This window comes from Mustela erminea, chromosome 16 (assembly GCF_009829155.1).
Source record: "Mustela erminea isolate mMusErm1 chromosome 16, mMusErm1.Pri, whole genome shotgun sequence".
Taxonomy (NCBI): Eukaryota; Metazoa; Chordata; class Mammalia; order Carnivora; family Mustelidae; genus Mustela; species Mustela erminea.
The window spans coordinates 81,934,220-81,958,665 of NC_045629.1; the positions used below are offsets into that span (position 1 = coordinate 81,934,220).

The 24,446-nt window shown below is 55.7% G+C and overlaps 1 protein-coding gene across 7 annotated transcripts in view; it reads right to left on the minus strand.

The window, feature by feature from the left end:
* TRAPPC9 (trafficking protein particle complex 9) overlaps positions 1-24,446 on the minus strand; it is a 500,764-nt gene that overhangs the window by 360,351 nt on the left and 115,967 nt on the right. For all 7 annotated transcript variants that reach the window (XM_032316499.1, XM_032316500.1, XM_032316503.1 and 4 more), the window contains 3 exons: positions 22,153-22,285; positions 19,356-19,519; positions 6,402-6,554 (listed from right to left, as the gene is read on the minus strand). In XM_032316499.1, coding sequence (XP_032172390.1) covers positions 6,402-6,554; positions 19,356-19,519; positions 22,153-22,285 — 450 coding nt within the window. The remainder of the gene's footprint in view (positions 1-6,401; positions 6,555-19,355; positions 19,520-22,152; positions 22,286-24,446) is intronic.

Here is a 24,446-nt window from a genome sequence, read left to right on the forward strand (position 1 = left end):
TCCGCGGCTCGCCAGGACTTTCCAGCAAAGCCCCCAGTTCTTCTCCGGAGTATCAGGCCTCCACAGCCCCCCGCCCCACCGTCCGACCCAGACCCTCTCTCTCCGCCCACCCCTCTGCCCTATCGCCTCCCTCCTCCCTCTGGTGTCGGGCTCCCTCTTCCACGAGGCATCATCCGAGGGCCCTGCACCCAGGAGTCTGGCCATCCCGACCCCGACGGCTCTCCCCTCCCTGACCTCAGGGTCAGAAACACTGCATGTGGCTTCACAACATGCCTGTCTTCCCTCCTTCAGTGACTGTTTGCTGGGCGTCCTCTCTGAGCCAGGCCCAGCACGGGGGCAGGAGCCGTGTGGGAGAAACTACCAGCACTCGGAGGTGCCAGAGTAACACAGGCCAGCGGAGGCCTTCAAAGAGGAAGTGAGCGAAGCTGGGCCAGCGGGCGAAGGCTGACAGCCGCTGGAGGTGGAGGAAAAGGCAGCCACTCGACACAGTATTTCAGAGCAGCCCAAGTGGGAGATGCAAGGGAGCCCCAGCAGGAGGGAGGCCGGGGGGGCAGGCGGCTGGCTGGGACCAGATCATGCAGGACATGACACTCCAAAGTCAGAAGCACATTTGTGTTCAAGAAAAAGCAAAGACATAACAGGAGGAACTCAAGAAGGTAAGGTCTGTGGCGGGAGATCAGTGCGCTCTTGCAGTGGTCGCCGGGCAGAGGCACGGGGACACAGGGACATTTGGCAGAGCACAGATGACATGGTAGGGAGCAGACGGAGCTTCAGCGGTCATAGAACAGTCCACTTCAGAGTGCTCAGTGGCCGCTGTTGTCCACGAGGAAAGAAAGGGAAAGAAGCAGTTCTGCAGGGGGGCTGCGGCATTTCGGGGTCCCCATGGGGTGCACGTGAGCTGCTGTGGGGACCTCCAGGTGACAATGCCAGGAAGCCGGCTGGAAACACAGCTGTGGACTTCAGGAGCAGAAATAAAGACTCCAGGCTCAGCACAGAGTTGGAATCGTAGGTCGGGAGCGGTTACAATCATTCAGAACAATATGACATTTCAAGAAACAGGCAAGGACCAACAGGCCAGGAATGTCATTAGTCTGGAATACGACAAAAGACAGAACCAGGACGGGCGAGTGCGGAGGGAGGAAGCGGCACCCACACCGGACGGGGGCTGATGAGTGGGATCCCGACCCGGAGAGGCACACGCAGCGGCCTGGCATGACCTTTGAGCTGGTGCCTCGATGAGAAAATTCATGGATAAAAACAATTTTTCAGTCTGATCCCATGAAAAAGCTGTCATGCAAAAGCAGTATTATGGAAACATTTCTGATGTTTTTGTTCTTCTAAAAACATTTTAGGGTAAAACAGAACACTGACCAAGCTGCATAGAGTGTATCGTTGGATGAAGACTCACTGGACCCACCGCTCGGCTCAGGCCACAGGGTCCTGCCAGCCCCCCGGGGGCCTGTTGCCGGCCTCACGACCAGCACAGCGTCCGTCCTCCCCGGAAGCTCGCCCTGCCCTGACCTCACGGCAGTCGGTTCCGGGCTTTTCTCTCTTTTTTTTTAAGAGTGTATTTATTTATTTGAAAGAGAGAGAGCACAGGCGGGGGGAGCAGCAGGCAGAGGGAGAGGCAGGCTCCCCCACTGAGCTGGGAGCCTGACACAGGGCTCGATCCCAAAACCTGGCATCATGACCGGAACGGAGTCACCCAAGGGGCCCCATTATTTCATTTTTTTTAATTAATTAACTTTTTCTTGAGAGACAGAGATCGTGCAAGCAGGGGGAGAGGCAGAGACTACAGACTCCCTGCTGAGCACAGAGCCCACCACGGGGCTCGAACTCAGGACCCCAAGAGAAATCAAGGTTTGGCTGCTCAGCCGGCTGAGCTGCCCAGGCACCCCAACACCTTATAATTTCATGCTGTGATTTTTTTCAAGGCCCAGACTATAAGGTTTTTACCCAATCCCTCTTCTCTTACAACTGCTACCTCCTTTCTTCCACACAAGAATCCTGGTTCAAGACCGGATGCTAGAACCAGACTGTCCCCAAATCAGTGACCCACCCTTTTCCACATCCGCACACAGCTTCCCAATACCAATATTAACTCTATCAAAGGAGTCACTGAAAGGAGTTCACAACTACTTTGGCAGACAGTGGCGTCGTCGTCAGGGAGGAGTGAGTTTTCTACCGCCTCGCCCTGGCACGCCGACTTAGACAATCACCCACCACCGAGAGGGCCTCTGTGGAGGTCCGGGAGTCCGGGGGAGAAGAGCCCACACCTACACCGCAGAAGCCAAAAACTCGGCAGCTGGGCACGCAGAAGAGGCTCGCGGCAGCCCTCCTGCCCCGCAGCACAGCCCGGGGAGAGCCGCCGGCCCTCAGCCCGGGACTTCTCCCTCAGGGACGCAGAGTGTGGGAGCCCGCCCCTCGCTTCCTCAGCAGTGCAGGGTGGCGGCCAAAGAAGGCTGTTGCTCCCGTGCCCCATCCGAGAACGCTGAGGTCCCCAAAATCTCCTTCGAGTGTTTTCACTGAACCCAGGACAGGACGAGGATCGCACACAGCATCTCACGGTGGGCTCTCTCTGGTCGGCTTTCATGCACATCCGTCCGCCCACCATCTACTCTCCAGAGCCGCTGGGCAGCTTAAGCAGAAAGAACCCGAGTCAAGCGGCCGGTCCGGGCTTACATGCGGCACCGACACCGCTCCGTACGCACTACCTCCCCGCCACGCGCCTGCAGCCCACCCAGAACCCAGTCCGCAAGACAGCTATACTGACTGTCACGCGCCTGCAGCCCACCCAGAACCCGTCCGCAAGACAGCTATACTGACTGTCCTAAATTCTTAACGTGGCATCCGATTTCAGTAATCTGAGTCCACACTGGGAAGACAAACCGGGTCCATGAGTGCTTCCGGGATGAAGGCTTCTGACCGTGTCACACAGAGAGCCGCACGCGGGTCACCTCCCGAGCCCCAGAGGCCACCGGCACTGTGGTTACGGCTGTCTCCGGGCAGGCCCACACCACGGCCTGTCTGGCGTTAGGCCAGCACACGGTGTAACGTCAGCTCTGCCATGCGACACAGTGACTCAACACCTCTACCTGCCACCAGGTGCCCGTCCACATCAGTGCACTTGGTGCCCTCTGCCCAGCTACCCGCTCAGGCAGCCACCAGTGTGTTCTCTGTATTTGAGAGTCTGGAGGAGTTTCTGTTTTCTTTTATGTTTGTTTTGTTTCTTAAATTCTTGACTCCTTAGCCCAAACTACACAGACACGGCATCATCCACTCACCAGACTCCGGAAGGTCCTTGTGGGCCTTGGTGCCCACCTCCTCTCCTCTGTGAGACTCGCCCTGGTGGTGGACATTGAGACCCTGGGCCTCCAGTTCTACAGCTGGCCGTAGAAACAACCGTCGCCAGGAGACAGGGCATCCAGCGAGCGACCCCACGTTCCGCATCACTCTTGTGCTGTAGCTAACTGACGGGAAATCAGACCAGCCTTGCGTTTACAAAACACTTAGCGATGGTGATCCCAGCCCCCTCTGATGTGGTTTGATTTGACAGGACAGAAGAAGGTACTCTCAGACTACAAGTCCCGGACTACAACTCTGCTTTCAGCTTGGAAGGGCAGAGCTCTGTAGCGAAAGGCAGAAACTCGCACCACGACAAACACATGAACTCACAGAGCCACCACAAGGCGGACAGGTATGGTTTGCCCCTGGAGCCCTCCTGTCGTGTCTCTCAGGGAGAGCGGCCGCCGTTGAGAGGCAGCCACGTCAGTGTCCCGTCCACACTCCCCACAGCCGGGTGGCTCGGCTGGACGTCTGCTTGCCCAGACAGGGCCCTGGGACGAGAGCTAATCAATCCCCCTCGGCGGGTGTCAAGCACCATTCATTCTGCCCCACTCCTCCCTTGGGAGAAAGCAGTCAGGACCTCTGTCTGCGACACTCCGTCTCCTTGTAGAAAAACACAGGCTGCTGGTATCAGGCAGTTTATAAACAGGAAAAATCCCCCCAATCCAATACTCTTTAAGCCCTGGTATAATGTGAAATCCACCTGACATTTTCACAGTTTCTTATGTGTGCAACAGTAAATTTGCTCTTCTGCCTTTGTTAATAATATACAAAAAAAAAATGTTAATCAAATGTTAGTATTATACAAAGAAGCTCGTTACAGTTAAACACTAGAGAGAGACAGGGGAGCAAACTGCTATTATGGACTGAATGTCTGTGCCCCCCCCCCCCCGCGAATTCCCACGCTGAGGCCCTAACACCCAGGGTGCCAGTGCTCCGGGGTGGGCCCCCGCACCATGGGCGGGAGGGGGAGGAGGGGCTCACTCAGGCCTCCAGACCCGCAGTGCACACCAACTCTTCCTCCGTAGCGCCCCGGACGGCGTGAATGGAGGCTGAAGGGGACAGGTGGGGTCCCAGTTGCCTAAAACTTCTCCTCTAGCAGAAGGAGGCAGATGGGCAGGAAAAACCAACACGACACTTGGAGGAACAAGTGCAGAGTCAGTAACGCAGGTGCCACAGGAATGACGAGGGCCGGGGTGCTGGTCCGGCTGATGCGGTCGGGGCGGCCATCTGAACAGTGGGGCGGGGGGCGGTGCAGATTGTGGGGGAGAGAGATTCAGGTGAGGGCAGAGCCAGTACAGAGGCCCTCATCCAGGACCACTGGGTGCACTCCAGGGACCAGGTGGCCCGCGTGGCTGCAGACGCCTCAGGGACGCAAGAGGGAAGACGACCGTCCCTGTCACTGGAACACGGAACCATAACTAAGCTTTGCCTCTCGAGTTCAACAGGCCAGCCTCATCCCTGAGCACCCATGACATGTGAGACCCTGAGTGGAGAGAGAGGCCCATTCCCACAGAGAGACAGACAGACAGACAGACATCTCGTCCCTGGAGATAACACCCGCTTCCTAACTGCCAGGGCTCTGGGCCTCGGTACCAGCTGATTCTTTGCAGGCCAAGGCCTGAGGGGCCCGTGCTTTTTCTTCATCAAGGAAGCTTTCTAGTTCAGGCCCAGGAACTGGTTCAGTTGCACAGGAACGCTGGGAGCCCCTACAGGACCCCGCCGGGCAAAGGGAGCTGCATCTCGTCATGTCCCAGAGTCTTGGGGCACTCTAATCCCAGACTTATTATCCCCGCTGACCCCTGGGCCACAGGAAGGTTGCAAGGACGGACTCTGGAGTCAGGCTGCCTGGATGCATAGCCCAGTTCTGCTACTTCCTAGCTGTGTGACCTCTGAAAAATTACTCAACCTCTTTAGGCCTTAATTCCTGATTTGTAAGGTGGAAACATTAATAGCACCTACTTCCTAGGGTTGCTGTGAGGGTTAAGTGAGCTGATTTACGTAGCCTCTGAAATACCAGCTGCTACCATCACTGTCCTGCAGGAGACAGACCCTTCCTCATTATGCACCCTGGGCTCAAGAGCCCAGGCCAGTCCCCACTTCATAGCACGAGGCAGTGAGATGTTGTGTCATGCTACAGACAAGGGATGGGGGACGGACCCTAACTAACATCTGTTAACCCCGTACCAGGCTGCAGGTGGCATGTAAGTCCTTGTGACAACCCTGGAGATGTTCACGAGTATTTCATAAACTAGGAGACTAAGAGAAGCCAAGGTCACTCGCCCAAAGTTACACAGTAAGTTCTAACGGCAGAATCTGCTATCTCAAACCATAGCCTTCAACTGAATGCTTGCAGCCCCCAAAATTCTCGTGTTGAAGCCCGAAACCCGAACGCGCCTATATGTGGAGACAGGGCCTGTGAGGAGGTGATAAACATTAAGTGAGGTCATGCGGGTGGGGCCCTAATCCAGCAGGGCTGCGGTCCTCGGGAGAACAGGAGGCGCCACAGGCTAGTGGCCGATCTCACATGGATCTTGCTCCGGCCCATGATGCCTCCAAAGGAATGTACGAACGCATACGTCCACTCGTGATCTGACACAATTAATCCAGTAGATCTTACTCCTAATCAGCTAGTCCTAATGCTACAAGGAGTATAAATGCCCGTTTACTCCAGACGCCACCTCCCTAACAGAAACCACCAGCCTCGGAAGAACGTTACCATCACGGCTAATTAGATCACAGCAGTTATACCTGAAGAAAAATGCAGTAATTCCACCAACTTAAGATGACCTCCTGGCACATGAGCACAGGATGGTAAAAAGTGTGAATTAAGAAATGATTTAGAAAAAAAAAAAAAAGAAGAAATGATTTAGCTAGCAAGTACCTTTACTGCTTTCAGATCTATACAGGAACTCAGTGGGCGGACTAAGTGCCCGGGAGAAGGCTCAGGCAGCTCGAGTTAATGAAAGGCAGGCAAGTTAGGAAGAGTGAGCCACAGGCACGGAGGGGCCACGACCTGCTGATTAAGATTGGGGGGCGCGGGGCAGGGGGCTTACCGTCGCTGAGGTCTTGGAGGAGATTCTCCTGGCACGAGAAATCCAGCTTCACCTTGATGTTGACCACAAAAGTGGCCACCTTCCCCGGCTGCAGAGGAAACTGGGCAAGGGTTTCTTCCAGGCTCCAGCTCAAGAAGTCGCCGTACAGTTTTTCTACAATGACGAGGACAGTGGTGGTCAGGATGGTGGGACTGAGGCAGGATGTGACTTACCAATCCCCCTGGGAAATCCTCATGCACCCCCAAAGCAAAGGAAAAGGCAAACCATTTACAATGTGAGAAATCCAAGTACCAAGAAAATTCCAGACTCGTGGGTGGTACAAGGCAGAGGCTGCGCCTGTGAACGAGGCGCGAGGGGCAGACCACCGAGCCTGGGGCCGGCTCGTCCGACTCCTGCTGCGGGCTTCCTCTCACCAAAAAATCAACGCACCCTTTGCTCACATAAACGGAATCAACGGATTCGGAGGTAACCAGAATTTCCCCAGAGGACTGCCTCGATTGTCCCCTTAAGGAGAAACAGATCCACGTCGAGTGGGAGAAGCACAGACAGTAGAGGACCCTCTTCAGGAAACACGGATTCAAAACCAGAGCCACGGGACTGGGAGCCACGCCCGAGACCCGCAGAGCCTGCAGGGGGCTCCGAGCTGCCCTGCAAATCCACCCCCGTCTCGGACAGATCCGCACGGCAGAGTCAGCCCTGCGTCTGCTGCCTTTTCGTCTGTGACTGACTGGAGCAGACGGAGGGTGATGACTCCTTTACGCCACGGCGTCTCCGTGTGGAAAGGGGGCGACAGCTCCCGCGTCACAGGGCTGTGGTACAGATTAAGCGAAGCCGTGTGTGAAGCGCTGGAAAGCTAAGGGCGCTCGTGCACTGCGGGGCGGGAGGGAGACAGCAAGGAGGCAGCGCGGGGGTGGGGACCCCGTTTGTGCCGTGTGGAAGCAGCTGTGTCACCTTCGTGGCTCCCACGCCTGCCAGACGAGCCCGGCTTTGGGCCAGAAATCAAGGCCTGACACCAAGTACTGCCTTGGCATCTGGTGGAACCAGGAGGCCCTGCACCGGCCTCACCACAGGTCCGGCCCCCACCCTGCGCCCATGACTGGGTCCCCCATCTCCCCCGCTCCCCCCAGCCCCTGCTGACCCTCAAACTGGCAGTTTCAGTTCCCGCCAACCACAGACTGAGCGAAACAAGGGAACGACATCCTCCCGCAGGAACCAGGGGCACCCACCCCCTTGCGACTCCACAGCCTGCCTCCCACAGCCCCTGGCCTCCCTCTGTTCCCGAGTGTAACCCCGACTTGGCCCTGGGTGCACGCGGTGTCCTCCTCCCCCAGGCTGTACGTGTGAAGAGTAAACTGCGTTCTCGCTTCAGGGGTCAGGGTCAGGGTCACGTGCCGGGCCATCCCCCACACCCTGAGGCGAGGCCCTTTGCTCGCCGACCAGGTGCGAAGAGCTCGTCTGCCCAAGCCCCTCGGTCCGTGAGAAGGCCCTGCCGCGGTCATCCGCTCAGGGCCCAGCTCCGAGGCTCTGGACTTCCCCTCCTCCCGTAGACCCGGCAGGGCCCGAGGCGGGAGCACCGCGCTGCCGCCCACCCCCCCACCCCCGGCTTCCCTTTTCTATGAACCCGTTCTTGGTGCTACATGTCCTCTGTTGGAATGAGGCAGCCAAGGCTTCGAGAGATTAAGAACCAGAGCACGCCGACGGCTCCGGACACACTACACTCATCCGCACGGAGGCAGCTCAAGGCAGACGCACACACAAAGTCCTGCTCCTGGGACCCAGAAGTCACCCACGGAAGAAGCCAGCGGGAGACGGAGCCCATGAGCATGCCCGCGCTGAAGAACACGGGCCCGAGCCATGCTGCGAACACCGTCCACACACTGCGCTGGTCCTGGCACGGTCCTTCTGGAACCAGCCGCACACCCACCAGGCCGCAGGGCTTCTCTGGGGCCTCGGAGAGCAGCACTCCATGCAGGAGCAGACGGGGCAGCATCCACGCAAGGCACTCAGAAGCCAAGTCACGACCCCCTGCTCATGAGGGGCTCACGGCACACCCGGAATATGCCAGACCCTCTCCACACACACGTGTCTGGCCCGATCGCCGCCACAACCCAGCGGAGTAGCGGCTCCAATCCCCACAGAAAACTGAGAGGGCTGAGGTATGCAATCGCACTCCCACAGCCGTGAGTACAAGACCCAGCACATGACACACAACGGGCGCTCGGGTAGTACCGGTGACACCACAGCACCCCCGACGCCGCCAGCACACGCGGTGTCCAGAGGCCCCATACAGGCATGTTACCACCTGAATCAGAATGACCCAGGGAAGGATGGGGAGTCGGGAAAGGGATGATGACTGTAGGGCCCGCGGGCTCCTAAGATGTAGACTGACGACCACATGGGGCAGCGAGTCCTGACAGACCGGGACAGGGGGGCCCTGCCCGCAGCCACAGATGGGACACGCCAGAGAGACGGCCTTTCGGACGCAGCCGGGAAGGCAGGGAGAAGTCAGGCAGGTTAGAAAGAGCGAGCAGGAGGGGCACTGGGGGGCTCAGTTGGTTAAGTCTGGACTCTGGGTTTCAGCTCAGGTTCAAGATCTCGGGGTCATGGGATGGAGACCCACCTCGGGCTCTGCGCTCAGCACAGAGTCTGCTTGTGCCCCTCCCTCTGCCCCCTCTCCCTCTGCATATGTGCTTGCGCACTCACACTCTCTATAAAATAAATCAATAAATAAAATCTTTTTGTTAAAAGATTTATGTGACAGACAGAGATCATAAATAGGCAGCGAGGCAGGCAGAGAGAGAGGAGGAAGCAGGCTCCCCGCTGAGCAGAGAGCCCGATGTGGGGCTCCATCCCAGGACCCTGGGATCACGACCTGAGCCAAAGGCAGAGGCTTAACCCACTGAACTACCCAGGCACCCCAATAAATAAAATCTTTAAAAGTCGGGGGGAACCTGTGTGGGTGACCCCGACCTGTCCCGTCCATGCACAGGTGCACGTGTGTGGGTGCACAGCCCCCACACTGGCCCTGCCTTCCCCCTCCTGCCTTCGTCTGCACGGTCTCTCCACGTCTGCCGGGAAACATGGACTCACCTTCACAAGCTGACCTGACCCCTGGTCTTTATGGCAGCCCCGGAAGTCACACCGCCCGCCGCTTGCATTCTGGGGCTGGCACAGAACCGAAGCTAGTATCTTGGCTCCCAAACCACGGAAAGGACCAAATCATCTCAAGAAACCAGTAATTCACATTCTGTAAATATGCGTTAACCCAATTACTATATTCTTTAACTCTATTTTCCAATCCAGTGAATTACTGCAGAATGGAAGGGATTTGAGATGCCGGCTATGGGGCACCAGGACAGAACGGCATTTGGGCCCTACCTGCTGGAAGGCCAGGCCCCAAGGTCCCCCGGTCCTGAAGTGCACACTAACTTCTTTAAACAGCCTCGCCATCCTCTCTGGCAGGACTGGCCAGAGCGCCCACAGCGACTAGGACCCTGAGGCAGATCCCAGCAGGTCTGTGCTTCAGAAACACGTCTCCCCTGCATGGGCAGGAACCAGGTGAGGGCTCTGGGGTGCATTCCCTGAGCCAGAGGACGGGGCCCAGACAGGACTGGAGTGCCTGGAGCCATCTGGCCTCACCCTCCGAGCCCCAGTTACCCCCCGACACATGCTGCTCCCCCACCGAGGTCTCCTGGACTACTTTCCTACGTTGCCGATTCTGACTCCTCCCTCACAGCCTGACCCTGAGGCTCCTCTGCTGCGATGTGGTTCCTATCCCATGCTGCTCCCCTGGGCTCTGAAGCTCCCACCTCCGTTAGAACATCACCGCCAGCATCAAGCAGCTCACTCCTCCACCAACTGCAAGGTGGGAGCCAGACCCCTTGAAGCTCACCACTCCCAGGAGAGGCAGGGCACCCACCCGGCTACAAATGCCCAGTTTAGGAGAAAACTGTGTGGGTTCGACTCCAGGCTCTAGCCGGGCATCCCTAGGTAAGCCACAGAACTTCCACATGCCTCAGTGTGCTCATCTATAAAGCAGGTTGTGGTGGAGAAGAAATGAGCTAACGAAAGTAAAGCAACCAGAAAAAGGTCCGGTTTAGACGTGGCCCCCACGCCGTGTCAGCTGTTCCTGCTGGGCCAGCCTCGCTCCCCCCCCACGGAGCTGCGCAGGGAGCAGGTAAGTCGCAGGGAGGCTACAGGCCTGCGCTCGGCACTCAGCGAGTCCACAGCAGTGCCGGCGGCCATCAGCATCCTTCCCGCGCAACGAGGAGTGGCGCCGGGCACGTGGGGGGCGCTCAGGAAGCATTCGACGTGGAACAGATAAATGTATTCCAAGACATTTCAGATTTAGACTTAGAACAGATGGGGGGAAAGTGACGTGAGGAAAGCAGATTACCAGATTGAATGTATACTGGGATTTCGCGGCCCAAAAATGTTCACATGGAAAAAATACATGGGTATAGCCCACCTTACAGCTAACGTGGGTCCCCTCCGAATACAGGATCACAGTCGTTTCAAACTGCTTTTATTTTCTGAATTTTCTACAATGCGATAATATATTACACTTCCCTAACGTATACACACACACACACGCTTACCTCTCAGTGCTGTATCTAAATCCTCCGGGGACCCCCACTGCCCCAGTGGAACATGGGGAGAAGCCCTGTGAATCTGGGGTCTGCAAGCGCACGCATGGGGCTGAGCATGCTGACCCCCGCCCGCCTCCCCCGCCCACACCCGCCCCAGACAGTGAGGCCAGGTTCTAAGCCAAGGCAGCTGCTTCTCCCAGGACCACCGGTAAGGGCCCAGCGATAATGTGCATTGATGGCAAGGACAGTGACCGCCTGGGGCACGGGTGTGCCTGAGCCCCCAGACTCAATCCCCAGCCCGTCAACTTCTTGGAAGCAGTGCATTAGCGCTGCTGCTCCGTGCAACCCACGCGGTGCCCAGGAAGAACAGACTGGGCTTGGGAGAAGCCGGTCCAAGCTCCCGAGAGAAGCTCTGCCCCTGCTTTCCACTCCTTGTGCTGCCGGGCTCTGTGGGCAGCGATGGGGGAGTCCAGGGAACAAGACACATCTCTCCCTGGAGTCCCTTTATAAAAACAAGTGCCACCACCATCTCCTACGTGCTGTCTTCTAACCTCAGACTGCGGCTCTGTTACTGCCATGTTACGAAAGAGCCAACTAAAGCTCAGAGAGTTGCAACAGCGTCCCCCTAGTCAAACAGCTAGAGGTGAAAGAGCCAAGGTCAGGGCCAGGGACTTCCCACTCTACGTTGCGCCTCTCGCTGCTCCCCCGAGCAGTAACCAGGCAGCTTCACAAGCAGCGTGCAGGCTGCTCCCAACGAACACATAGCAGAGGTGATGGGAGAGAGGACTCCGAAAGGAGATGGTGGGAAATCAAACAGTCAAATGGTGAGCTTCGGGATCAGACCAATAGGAATCTGAGTCCCAGCACTGCCCCAGCGGCCCTCCTCCGTCGACCCAAGACACTTCGTCAGCGGGTAGAGACGACCCTGGGGTCGGCACCAACATACGCTGAGGCAGGCCAGCCCCGGCACAGCAGCCTGGCACGCAGAGGCGGCCTGGGGAAACGACAGGGTGCCATGCTGCTGGCCTTCCCCTTCCATTCACCCGGGAACACTCGCCACACAGCCTCTAACGTCCCCAGGGCACCCACCGTGCTCCGCTCTGGGGAAAAGAGGTGAATCAGAAGGGCTCCCTGTGGGGCGCCCGGGGAGCTCAGCAGCTTATGCAGCCGCCTTCAGCTCAGGTCATGATCCCACGGTCCTGGGACTGGGCCCCGCATCGGGCTTCCCGCTAAGGGGGTGCCTGCTTCTCCCTCTGCCCCTCCCCTTGTTCATTCTCTCTCTCACTCGCTCTCAAATGAATGAATAAAATCTTCAGAAGGAGGAGGAGGAGGAGGAGGAGGAGGACAAGGCGAAGGAGAAGAGGAGGCGCTCCCTGCCTGTAGAGGGACACGCGCCCGGGTGGGATCTCTGATTCCAGGAAGGAACAAGGTTGGGGGCAGAGGAGAAGCCCCCAGAAGCTCAGAGCAGGTGACAGACGATGTTCTTCGCAAGCTGAAATTTCTCAAAAGTCTATAATCCCATCACATACAGAACAAACAAAACTGCCTTACTGCCCTGCCCAAGTCGGGGCGACATCCAACTAAGCTGGGGCTCGCTGGCCTAGGAGGTAGAGGCAGGACGCACACCTGCTGAGGCCCCAGATCTGCAGGAAGGAATGGAGGCTCGCGGCCAGCAGCCCGGTGTGGCAGGACTTCATCATCGGGGCAGGGGGCAGAACCGAAACTAAAACCTCTAATTGCAGCACTCTTCTTGGCTGTTTGATGACTTTTCGTTTCTCAAAAGTGTTGCCGCTGAGACATCAACTGTGCTCAAATGAGCTGTGAGATGTGCTCCAGGCTCCCCGTGGTCCTGGCTACAGAGCACAGAAGGCTGGCTGTGTCACAGGCGTCCGGAGGCAGCGGTGTGTAAGGGATGTGGAAGACACCATCAGCCGGGCTCTCAGCTGGGCTGCGGGGGGCACCCACAGACGAACCCCCAAAGGAGGGTGGGGCAGGAAACGCACACCTGGTGCGACTCCCCACCATCCCGCACACAGCAGCCACAGGGCGGCTGACAGGGAACGAGCACGTCCACGAGGCAGGCATCGTGCAACGACCTTCACGTGCATGTGTCTCTGAGCCCACACAGCGATGCTCGTAACACATCCTGCTATCGTCCCCTCGGGCCAGCTGCCTAAGGGCTCATGGGAGCGGGTTGGAGCCAGGAGTCCACCTACCCCAAGACGCTGCCCTGTCTAGCCCTGACAACAAACCTGTAAGAGACGGCTGCAGGTCAATTTTCAGAAATGCACCTCTGATATCTTTATTTGAGAGAGAAAGAGAAGGGAGCCAAGCAGGGACAGGGACAGAGGGAGAGACAGAATCGTGAGCGGCTCCGTGCACAGTGCAAGCCCAATGCAAGGCTCGATCCCACGACCCTGAGATCACGACCTGAGCCAAAATCAGGAGTCAGACGCTCGACCCACCGAGCCACCCAGGCGCCCCTCTTCCTCATTTTCACTGCTGCATCAGCACTCCTGGTGCCTGGACCTCCTGGGGAAGCCCGGGCCCCACAGAAGAGGACATCGCAGCAGCTGGCAGCTACGTGCTCCCACAGGGCCACACTGCTGGCCCCAAACAACCAACTGGGAATTTCATGTTCAAAAATTCCCAAACTGGGGTGCCCAGGGGGCTCAGTCGGTTAAGCATCTGCCTTCAGCTCAGGTGACGATCTCAGGATCCTGGGTTCAAGGCCCGGGTTAGGCTCCCTGCTCAGCACGGAGTCTGCTTCTCCTTCTTCCTCTGTCCCTCCCCCACCCCAGCTCATGCACTCTCTCTACCTCTCAAATAAATAAAATCTCTAAAAAAAAAAAAAAAAAAGTTCCTAAACTGCAGGGCCAGACACCTAACTTCCTCTGCGCTCCCCACCGTGCTGGCTCACTTGTCACCCGCACTCCCAGGGAGGTGAACATATCAGGTCTTGTAATAGTGGCTAAAAGGCACTCCACTTGGTCTTCCAATGAACGGGGTTTGTAAACTTCTCCACAGCCGTGTGAATCCACAACCGTGCCACAGGCTGAGCTGCTCGAGAAGGCCACGGCAGTCATGTCCACCAGGGACGCAGAGCTGGAGGAGTTTTCCTGCCACTCACGACTTCCAGTGTCTTCCTAGGAGTGCAGCAGCTGGTCCCCGTGCTGTAGTTCTTCGCTGCGGCAGAAAGGTGCTAAGTGCCCGCAATACTCGGTCCCACTCGGTGAACATGTGTGACACCCACGCTGAACCAAGAGCCCCTTCAGGACAGGATTCATGGGTCATTCATGGGCCCGGCAGGATGCGTGTGTAGCCACGTGATGTGAACACCTGCTTGTTGGGGGACACAAAGCCAAGTGAAGTGAGTGTTGCTGGGACAGAGTGTAAGCAGGGCAGCGTGCGGGAGGAGCGGCGTGTCTCCGTCTGGGGCTCGGGAAAGCTTCCAGGAGGTGGTGTGGGGACCAGGATGAGTGACAGAGGGGATGTGAGAGGCGCCCGGGACACCGGACAGTCGGCCAAGCTGTGAGTACATCCAACCGTGGCCACAGGGAGCCAGGCGACAAAGACCAAGGAAGCACCCTCCCCGACCCAGAGGACAGGCACTCGGAGCTGATTCCTGGGTGTCCCAGGGCCCCACACAACGGCCACGTGTAGGCGTGCTCAGAAAAGGCTTGTTGAAGCCCTGAGCAAACGGACAGCCGACGGGTAGGCGGAGGGGACAAGCGAGCGCAGGGGAGCGGGGGGGGGGGGGCAGAAAGCGGAGAGCGGACCTTCCCGCTGCCTCGCGGCCCACACCACACAGGCTACCCCTGGCTTCCGCCCACACCAGACCCGTGAAGACAGGGGTCACTGCTGTCCTGCTCCCCAAGCACAGCGGTGGGAAGAAAGAAGGCAAGCAGCAAGCCAGACAGGAGTTTCTCCAAATGCTGGGCTGAGAAACTGAGTACAAGAAAGCTAGGTGGGGCGCCTGGTGGCTCAGTCGTTAAGCATCTGACTTTGGCTCAGGTCACGATGCTAGGGTCTTGGGCTCAAGCTCCGCATCAAGCTCCCTGCCCAGCAGGGAGTCTGCGTTCCTCACCCACTCCCCCTGCTTGTGCTCCTACTCTCACTGTCTCTCTCTCTCTCTGTGTGTCAAATAAATAAATAAAATCTTTTTTTTTAATTTAAAAATTTTTATTTATTTATTTGACAGAGAGAAATCACAAGTAGATGGAGAGGCAGGCAGAGAGAGAGAGAGGGAAGCAGGCTCCCTGCCGAGCAGAGAGCCCGATGCGGGACTCGATCCCAGGACCCTGAGATCATGACCTGAGCCGAAGGCAGCGGCTTAACCCACTGAGCCACCCAGGCGCCCCAAATAAATAAAATCTTTAAAAAAAAAAAAAGAAAGAAAGAAAGCAAGAAAGCTATGTACAAAGACGTTGAGTGGAAGAGCACCCACACTTTATGAAGATAATGGTGAGTGCGGGGTCAAGACAATGGCGACAGGTGACAGGAAGACCTACTGAGCGCTGGCCCCCTGTGACACAAGGCATGCAAATCCCAACAGCCAGAAGGACGACACAGTCCTCTCCCAGGTACGCAGAATCCGCCCATCACAGAAGCAACAAGCACAGTCCACGTCCTGCTGCCAGTAAGTGGCAAGGCCAGGATGAACGCGTCTGGTGCCAAGACTATAATGGGAATCATAGCAGTGGAGTCTAATGCTGAGGACGCCTGATCCTGGGGGCTCCCTCTGGGCCCCGCAACCCTCTGCTGGCCACAGCAGTCTGCTCCCTGCTCCCCTGGACCTACACCCACAACCCGGCTGGAGACAGACAACGCTCACCCAACGCAGAGCAGCTTAAAGTCTTTGCAGGAAGGAGGTGGTCCCAGCAGAGCAGCAGAGGCAGAAGCTCACATGGCCCAAAAATGGGCATCTAAGAGGACCCAGGCAACTCATTAGAAATATCAAAGTGATTTACACGCATCAGTTTTTCACCCCACTCAGTCAGCAGGTGAACCAGGCAGACTCCTACAGGCCTGTTCTGTCACTGAGAAAGGCTCTTCCCATCACCACCATCGGCAACCCCTCAGCACTAAGCACCAGCCAGACACTAGGCCTGGAGGTCCAAGGGCCACCACGCTGGCCTCTGGGAGACTCACAGCTGCTCGGGGACAGAGAGCCTTCCCGGGACAACCACCACACATTGGGCACCTGGAGGCACTCCGAGACAACAGAGGAGGGGACAGAGGAGGCCAGGGGACAAAGGGTTCTCAGGGTGACCACGAAGCAGGAAGCCAGAGGAGAAGTTCCCTGGGAATGAGCAGGTAAAGCGGCAGGAGTGGAAGTCCACGAGCTGAGCTCTCGAGAGAGAAGACGGTTTATCCTCCTGTGTAAAAGACAGAGCCCAATGTCCAGGCACCTGAAATGAGATCCGGATGACCTCTGCACTGGGAGCTGAAGGGGAGAGGTGGGCAAAGGGGAGGCTGAAGCACGGGGAAGAGGCCAGTCACACAGGCCCCTGCGACTGGGGTCCAGGCCCACAGGAAGTTGTTCGAGGACTTCCGAAAGGGACAAACAGGAGGATTCCCGCTTCAGAAAGGAGCAGCAAGTTCCTAACCAACAGTGGACACACGATCACCACTCGGGTTTATCTGAGAAAACGAAAAGACGGCTTCCAGTTGCTAAGCCGTGACGGTGAGAAAAGGTATGAGACATGCTTCCCCGTTACGGGCTCTGGGATTATCTGTCATTCACCCGGAGTCCCCGGGTTCCAACACCGACCACACCCTCAAAGCAAGGATTAAATTCCAAATACCAGATGAAGGTATTTCATGTCAGGGAGGCATTTCCTACCTAACCCCTATGTACCCGCTCCCCAAAATAGGGGAAAGACAAGATGAGCCTAAGGCAGGATCCAAAGCTTCCCACAGGCCGAGAGTAGACAAAGTTTCTTTAAATGAGACACAAAGGGCACGGACCACAGAGGAAAACAGTGATTAATCAGGTGAACTGTATTACGATGAGTAACTTCCATTCACCTAAAGCACCACTAAGAGACCACAGAGGCAACTGCGCAGGAGACATTCACTCTTCTTCCCAGCCAAGAGCTCATACTCAGAACACACACATCTTTCGCGTCAGGAGTAATGGGGAGACACAGGGAAGCAACAGAGCGAGACAGAGAAGAACACCCAGTGGGAAAAAGGGACCAAAGCACTTGGACAAAACAGGATCTGAGTGTCCAAAACCATATGAAAGGTACTCAGCTTCCCTGGTCATCAAACAAACACAAACTAAAACCCCAGTGTTACACGGTGACACCCACCCACCCCACCAGAGTGACTGCAGATGCCAAGAATCAGTGAGCATCAGAGCAACTGGACTCTCACACGATGATGGAGCGAACGAGTGCAGCCCCTGTGGGAAAGCGTTCTGCTCTAAAGCTGAGTACACATCCACCCCACCCCAGCATTCCACTCCTGGAGATACACGGGTGGAAACATCTGCAGACGCCCCCCACAAAGCACGCGCCAAAATACTCAAGAGCAGCGCTACTCTTAACAGTCCCAAATGTGTTGGGTTGTACAGTGTGGGGCCTTCACACAGTAGAGCCCGCCACGGCAACACGAACAAACGGCGATGGCAGCAGGGGTGACAATGGTGGCAGCAATAAGGGTGACAGCGGCGCTGGTGACAATGTTGCTGGTGGTAGCAACAATGGTGATGGGGATGATGGCAGTGATGGTGGTGGAGGTAATGGTGGAGATAGTGGAGATGGTGGAGATGGTGGTGATGGTGGTGGTGGTGGAGATGGTGGTGGTGGTGATGGTGATGGTGATGATGGTGATGATGATGGTGATGATGGTGGTGATGGTGCTGGTGGTGATGGTGGTGATGGTGGAGATGGTGGCGATGGTGCTGGTAGTGATGGTGGCGATGGTGGTGGTGATGGTGGTGGTGAAGGCAGTGGAGGTAATGGTAGAGGTGGAAGTGACAGAGGTGGCGGTGGTGGTGGTGGAGGTAGAGGTGGAGGTGGTGACAGCAGTGACAGTAACAGCTAACAAATCTGAGTGTAATAATGCAGCAAGTGCTGTTCCAAGCACTTTGCATACATCATCTTATTGAGTTCTCATAATACCCCTGTGATGTAGACACTATTATTAGTGCTATTTTACAGAAGAAAAGTCCAGGAGAAGTTAAATGACTTGCCCAAGATAACACACAGCGAGGAAGTGACAGCCGGAACCTGAACTTAGGCAGCATCTCCCTAGGAGGAGAGGCACAGACGGGGACAGCGCACAAGACAGGATCGGCAGACACACGCTTCGGGCCCCTCCCGCACACTTCACCAGAACCAGGGGGAGAAACAAGGGAATGCGAGGTGCTCTGGCGTTCTCCCCAGCGGGATGGGCTCAGAGCCACCCTTTTTTACACAATTCAAATTCCTTCCTTCAGAGTATAATGATCTGCAGGACAAATTCTCCCAAACTCCCCCCTTGCCCTTCCCTCCAACGAGACGGTAGGGGCTCTACCTCTGATGAACTCATTCCGCTTGGTTTTTCCCACTTGATGACATCAGCTTGAGGAGGGAGCCCTGTGCCGGGGAGTAAGAGGCAGCCAGTGCACCCTTCCCTAAGAACTCAGCCACAGCCGGTCAAGCTCCCGTGGAGGCCTGGTTCGCCTCGCCCCACATGGAGAGCACAGAAACACCCCAAGTTCTGCGAGCTTGCTTCCCCTCGTCTGTCCTTGGCCTCACTGGCCCGTGTACGTTCTCGGACGTCGTTACATGACCCGACCGTACTCGCACTTACCCCTCCCGACCCCGTCCCTCCTCCGTATCATCCACTCCCCTAAACCGGTATCGCTCACTGACCTCACAGTCTCCGCAGTCTGCCGCACCCACTTTACTTCACGTGCTAAGTGCTACCCCCCTGTCTGCCCAGGAAGGGACCGGCATGCAAAGGACCAATGGCTGGTAAATGGTGAAGCCAAAATTTGAACACAGGTCTCACAGCGCCCGGCTTCTGCGTCCCAGCAGCAGGAAACAAAGCATCTGTGTTGAAGCGGGAGCACACGGCGCTATGACCGAACCTGCAGAAAGACCCATGGCTGGACAAACGGGCCCTGAGCAGTGACAGGTCTGCGCCCCTAACGTCTCTCCACTCCTTCCAGAGGATCCCTCCGAGGGTCTGGGAAACGTGACCAGCACCAGGGACAAAGGGCTCTGCTGCCCTCCTCCATGCGTTCCTGACTCGTCAGTCTCAGGAGGGCAGCAAACCAGAAGAGAAGAAGCTTTTATGCTTTCAGAGCACCGGCCATTGACGCGTCTCTTCTAGAGACAAAGACGACAACCACTTTTGGGTTCAGACCCACCTTTGGTGGTGAGGATTTTGGAGGTGACTTCCAGTTTCTCCAGCGGCTCCATCCCGATGTTCTCCAGTTGGATGACGAGCTGCTGGGTCTCCCCGTTGTAAAGCTGGACCGACACGTTGGTGGACGTCTCGTCACCACAAGAAGGCTGCAGGGAGTGCGCAGACCTAAAATAGCAGCAACAGAGTAAACTTCAAACAGAAAGAATCAAAGAAAATAGTGGCATATCAGAACTAGTCACATCACCAGACTGAACACATTCCAGAAACAGGGACCGGGGAGCGTAAAGCCCAGCTCTCAGGAGCGTGGGCCGAGAGCCACACGTGGACAACTCTCCACGTGCAGCCACGCCCTGTGCTCTCGCTCTGCCGTGGCCTACTGTGTGCACGCACGCATGTGTGTAAAACTCCTTAACTACTGAATTATGGTAGGGTCTAAGATGAAACAGTGAATTAGTTCAAATGATCCATGAACCACGGCTCTCTAAAAAAATTTTGCAAATCTCATGCTCAGAATTGCCTTGTGAAAACCCGTAGATTAAAGAAGAAACCTTAGATGAACCATTCCGACGGACACCACGGGAACTGGAGGGACAGATCGATGGAAAGTATGTAAAACGGACTCCGCGTCACAGGTGAAAATGACCAGCAGAGGCTGCAGGCCCCCTGGGGTCGTTTGGCATCTGTGTGGTCCGCTGGGGCCCAGGCCAGTGGGCGTGCAGCCCCACGTGCAGACCCGAAGCCTGCCGCCTCTCCCCGGAGGCTCCTGGGCCATAGCCCTCAGGTTCAAATACACACACTATGCTCTGGGAGGTTTGGCCCCAAGAGAGCGGGTGTCCACTGAAGGAAAGGGTCAACATTCTCTCTTGGGTAAGGGTCCTCCTGACACCCCACTCTCTTCCCCCTTGAACCTGAGGGATTTTCCACAGAAAGGGCCGTGAGTCTATGCCATATACTTAACTGAGCCAGAAATCGACAGATTCCAGGTCACCCCACCCAGCAAGGGCCCAACAGCCTCCCTGCCAGCCAGTGCTTTCTAGCTCTGCTCCTGGCCGCAGACCAAAGGACTAGGGTCAGACCCAAGATCTGTTCTATGTGCCGCAAGAGAGCTTCCTAGCCCCACACTGGTCCAAAAGGCAGAAGAGAATGTTCCAGACAGTGCTGGTCTCACACCTCCCGCATCCAAGAGACAATGTTTAAACAAATCAGGCTTATTGAGCCAACCATGCGCCTCCTGGGGGCCTCCCATTACTGGCTCTGAGAGAGAAGCTTTATATCCAAACCACATTTTCAGAAAAAAATGCCATAAGGAATCAAGGTGATGAATGCATTCCTTTACATTTGACACCTTCACAGTTGCTCATGAGTCAGGAATAAACTTCCTCTGTCAAGGAAGGAAGCATGACTCCCGTCCTCACTCTAAATGACTTCCCGTATTATAACATCCCGTCCTTCCAGAGCAAAAGCTGTTTGCAATTAACTTGAAATTGCAGACGAGGTATTCAGAAAAACCGAAACACAGCGAGACTAATTACTTTGCATCTCAAACAAACAGGGTGTCAGCCCCCCAGCACCACAGGGGAAGAAGGCAGGAGAAAGCAGAGCCACTGTGCGGCCCGGGGCCTGGCCGACACAGGTGCCATCCATCCCCAAGTCCAGTGTCCCTCAGACAGAGCCAGAACCAGAAAGGGGCTGAGTCCCGGATGAGCAGTGGCAGTAAGGAGATGGCAGTCAGACATGTCCCCTTTTCTGGCCATATTTTTCCTTGCCTGACCATCTGGCCAACTTTTGTGAATCCCGTAAGGCCCGATTTAAACATCACACCTGTGAAGCCTTCCTGAGCCGTGAACGGGAGAGTGGCCTCCCTCTACTTGTTTTCAGGAGCACTTAGCAAACTGGACTATGGTGAGTCTACGTACTCTCTAGACAGGAGCTCCTACAACAGGCAAAGCCTAGGTCGAGGGCATTTCTGGTTAGTGTCTCCTCCTACAGACCAAGCTTAGATCGTGTGGCAGGTGTCAGTAAATGCATGGTAGTGAATGTGATAGCTCAAGTCACAGCAATATTTACTTTAATCAGAAGCAACACTCAAGGAACGGTCACCTGAAATCAGACACTGCACACTAAAGCCACCAAAATTCATTTTTTAAATTGAGGTATTATTTCCATACAATGAAATTCACTCGTCTCTGTATGCAATTCAATCATTTTTAGTAAATTTACAACAGCCACTGCTAGCCACCCTTTCATCATCCAAACTGAGGATCTTTACATCATACTTTTGGAAGCAATTAAAATGGAAACTCTTGGCTTATGTTACATGGTTATCCAAACGTAACCTGGTATACGAGATATAATGTTGCAGCATCTCGATGCGCAAACATACGTCTGGATAAAGAAGGTGGGTGAACACTGGCAAGAAAAACCACAAAGAGTTAACAGCAACGGTTTCTGGGACTCCTGAGATGTATTTCCCTCCCTTCTTCATGCTTTCCTATAAAGTTCCTTAAAAAAAGAAAATCTACTTTTTAAAAGATAGGAATTAACTGTTTTTCACAAAAAGTAGGATTCCAAAGGCTCATCTCCTAGTTTGTTCTGTTCGTGGTAAGAAACACCTCAACTCTGTCCCATCTCACTTTACACAAAGCACGGTGCCTACTGGTTATCCTAGAGAAACGCTTCGCCCGTCTTCTGGTCCTAAGCATCAGGGATGAACTCAGACTCTGGTGCCACTGAAAACGAATGCTCAGGACGATAGTGAAGGGCCCTCTCTTGGGGGACAAGAGATGCCCGCATCCCACCTGGGCAGGGAGGTGCTGATCTGCAGCCTGGGCAGGGCCGGGATGACTTCTACCGCGGAGCCGCTGGTCTTCACCCCGGGGAGGTTATCCAGCAGGCAGTCGCTGAAGACGCCGAAGACCGTGGTGTGGTAACCTGGGAAGTGAAACCAAGAGCTTCACAGCCCTGGAAAGGCCTCCAGCCTCAGGCCCCTGTCTGCAGGCTGGCCCCAGCAGGGTGGAGCATGCCGCCCCGCTCCAGACCCCAGCTCAGTCTGACGTCAACCCCCCTCCGTCCCACCCACAGCTCGGCCGAAGCCCTGGCTGCCTCACAGAGATGAAGGGGTGACAGTCCCCACAGCCCTACCTCACGGGACCCCTGGGTCCAAGGGAAAGTGTGTGTGGGTCTTCGTCAGCTAGAAATCTCTAAGCAACTTAATACCACTTCTCAGGACTTGGACAATTTGCTTTTCAAACGTGCCTGTCACTAAGAGAGTGGGAGCTAGTGCTCCTTTGCAGGACGGAATGGGACGGAGTAGGTGTCTGAAAAATGATTCAGACTCTTCCGTGGAGAGATGAAAGTTCAAGAGCCAATTACTGTTGTAACTGCTATGTGATGCGGCAAATCTGCCATTTGTGTCCAAGCGCTGTGATCAAAGATTAGCGGATTCTCCGTGCAAAAAGAAAAAAAAAAAAAAAACTCCACTGGTTAGATAAGCACTTAAAATTATTTAAGCAGAGCTTTAAAATGGCTTTTGAAATTTTGAGAGATAATTATTATAAACAGTGTTCACTGTGTAAGAAAATTAAACAACAGGGGCGCCTGGGTGGCTCAGTGGGTTAAGCCGCTGCCTTCGGCTCGGGTCATGATCTCAGGATCCTGGGATCGAGTCCCGCATCGGGCTCTCTGCTCAGCGGGGAGCCTGCTTCCTTCTCTCTCTCTCTCTGCCTGCCTCTCAGTGTACTTGTAATTTCTCTCTGTCAAATAAATAAATAAAATCTTAAAAAAGAAAAAGAAAATTAAACAACACGCATGGCTATGTGCTTCAGGAAAGGACCTCCGTGCAGCACCAGGAACCAGAGGAGAAAGGTGGTTAGCTCGGGGGAGTCAGGGCCCGATGGCCCCCCCAGCGGCTCCTTCCCCATCTGCCAGTGGCAACTGGTTGCTCTCGCAACCTAAAATCATCAATTCACAGCATCTATGCTGCCTTCCTTTCGAAATATGTTTCTTAGAAGACCTAATTTAACTTGCAAACGTGTTCCTCCACGGAAGTCCACATCTGGCAATATGCCCCCTCCTCTTTTTCTTTCCAGAAAACCTGAGTTACTTTTGTTCTCCATTTCTTAATTAAAATCAATCATTTTCCTTTCCTTATGTACCGCTGAAGAGGACTGCAAAGAAATGCAAAACCTGATGACAAGTCCTGTTATGTCTAATGATATTTCTGATAACACGAGGTCAGGCCCTCTACTTCCCACAGAAGGTGCGCCAAAGATGAACGCGACTGGTCTGTACCAACTCGGAGCTCGGTTACTAAGGCTCTGACTTCTTATCCAGTGGGTATCGGTTAGTAATTAGGGGTCAAGGCCATCAGTCCTAAGTATTTCCCCTCTCATCTGTCTTGACTCCACTCCCGGCCACGGCTGTGACCCTACCTTGGTCCTTTCATCCCGGGGCGACACCAACAGCTTCCTAGTTGGTCTCCCTGCACCCAGCCTAGCCCAGCACCAGCCCGTACTCCAGAGAGCGGCCTGGACGTCCCTTTGCAAGGCTTCTCCGACCGGATCTCTCCTCCCATGAAATGCGGCCCCGCGGAGAAAGCCAGCACCCTTTAGCCCTTCTGGGTCTGGCCTCTGTCTCCCTTCCCAGCCCTGTCACTACCACTCCTCCGCCTGGGACAAGATCCTCGGAGCCACCGCCAAGTCCCCAGCACTCCACGGGTCTCTGGACCAGCCGTTCTCTGTGTCTGGAAGCCCCCTACTCCCCACCCCATTCATTCGGATAATTCCTAGTTGGCCTTCAAACCGCAGGATCCCTTAGTAGGAGGAAGTCCTTCTCGACCCACTCCCCTTCTGGGTCACCTGTCCCCACATTCCCCGGCAGTCGTGTGCAGGGCCCCTCAGTGCTTGCTGCAACACGTCCTAACCCAGCGTGACGCCCCCCTCACCCACCACAGACACCACGTCACCAAGTGACTGGAGGTCCTGGAGACCCACCGCACACCGGGGAGTGGCACGGCGGATGAGGCCAGTGAGCAGCCGCCTTCGGGGGCAGAGCTGCCGGAGTACCCAGCAGGGACCCGACCCAGCACGAGGAC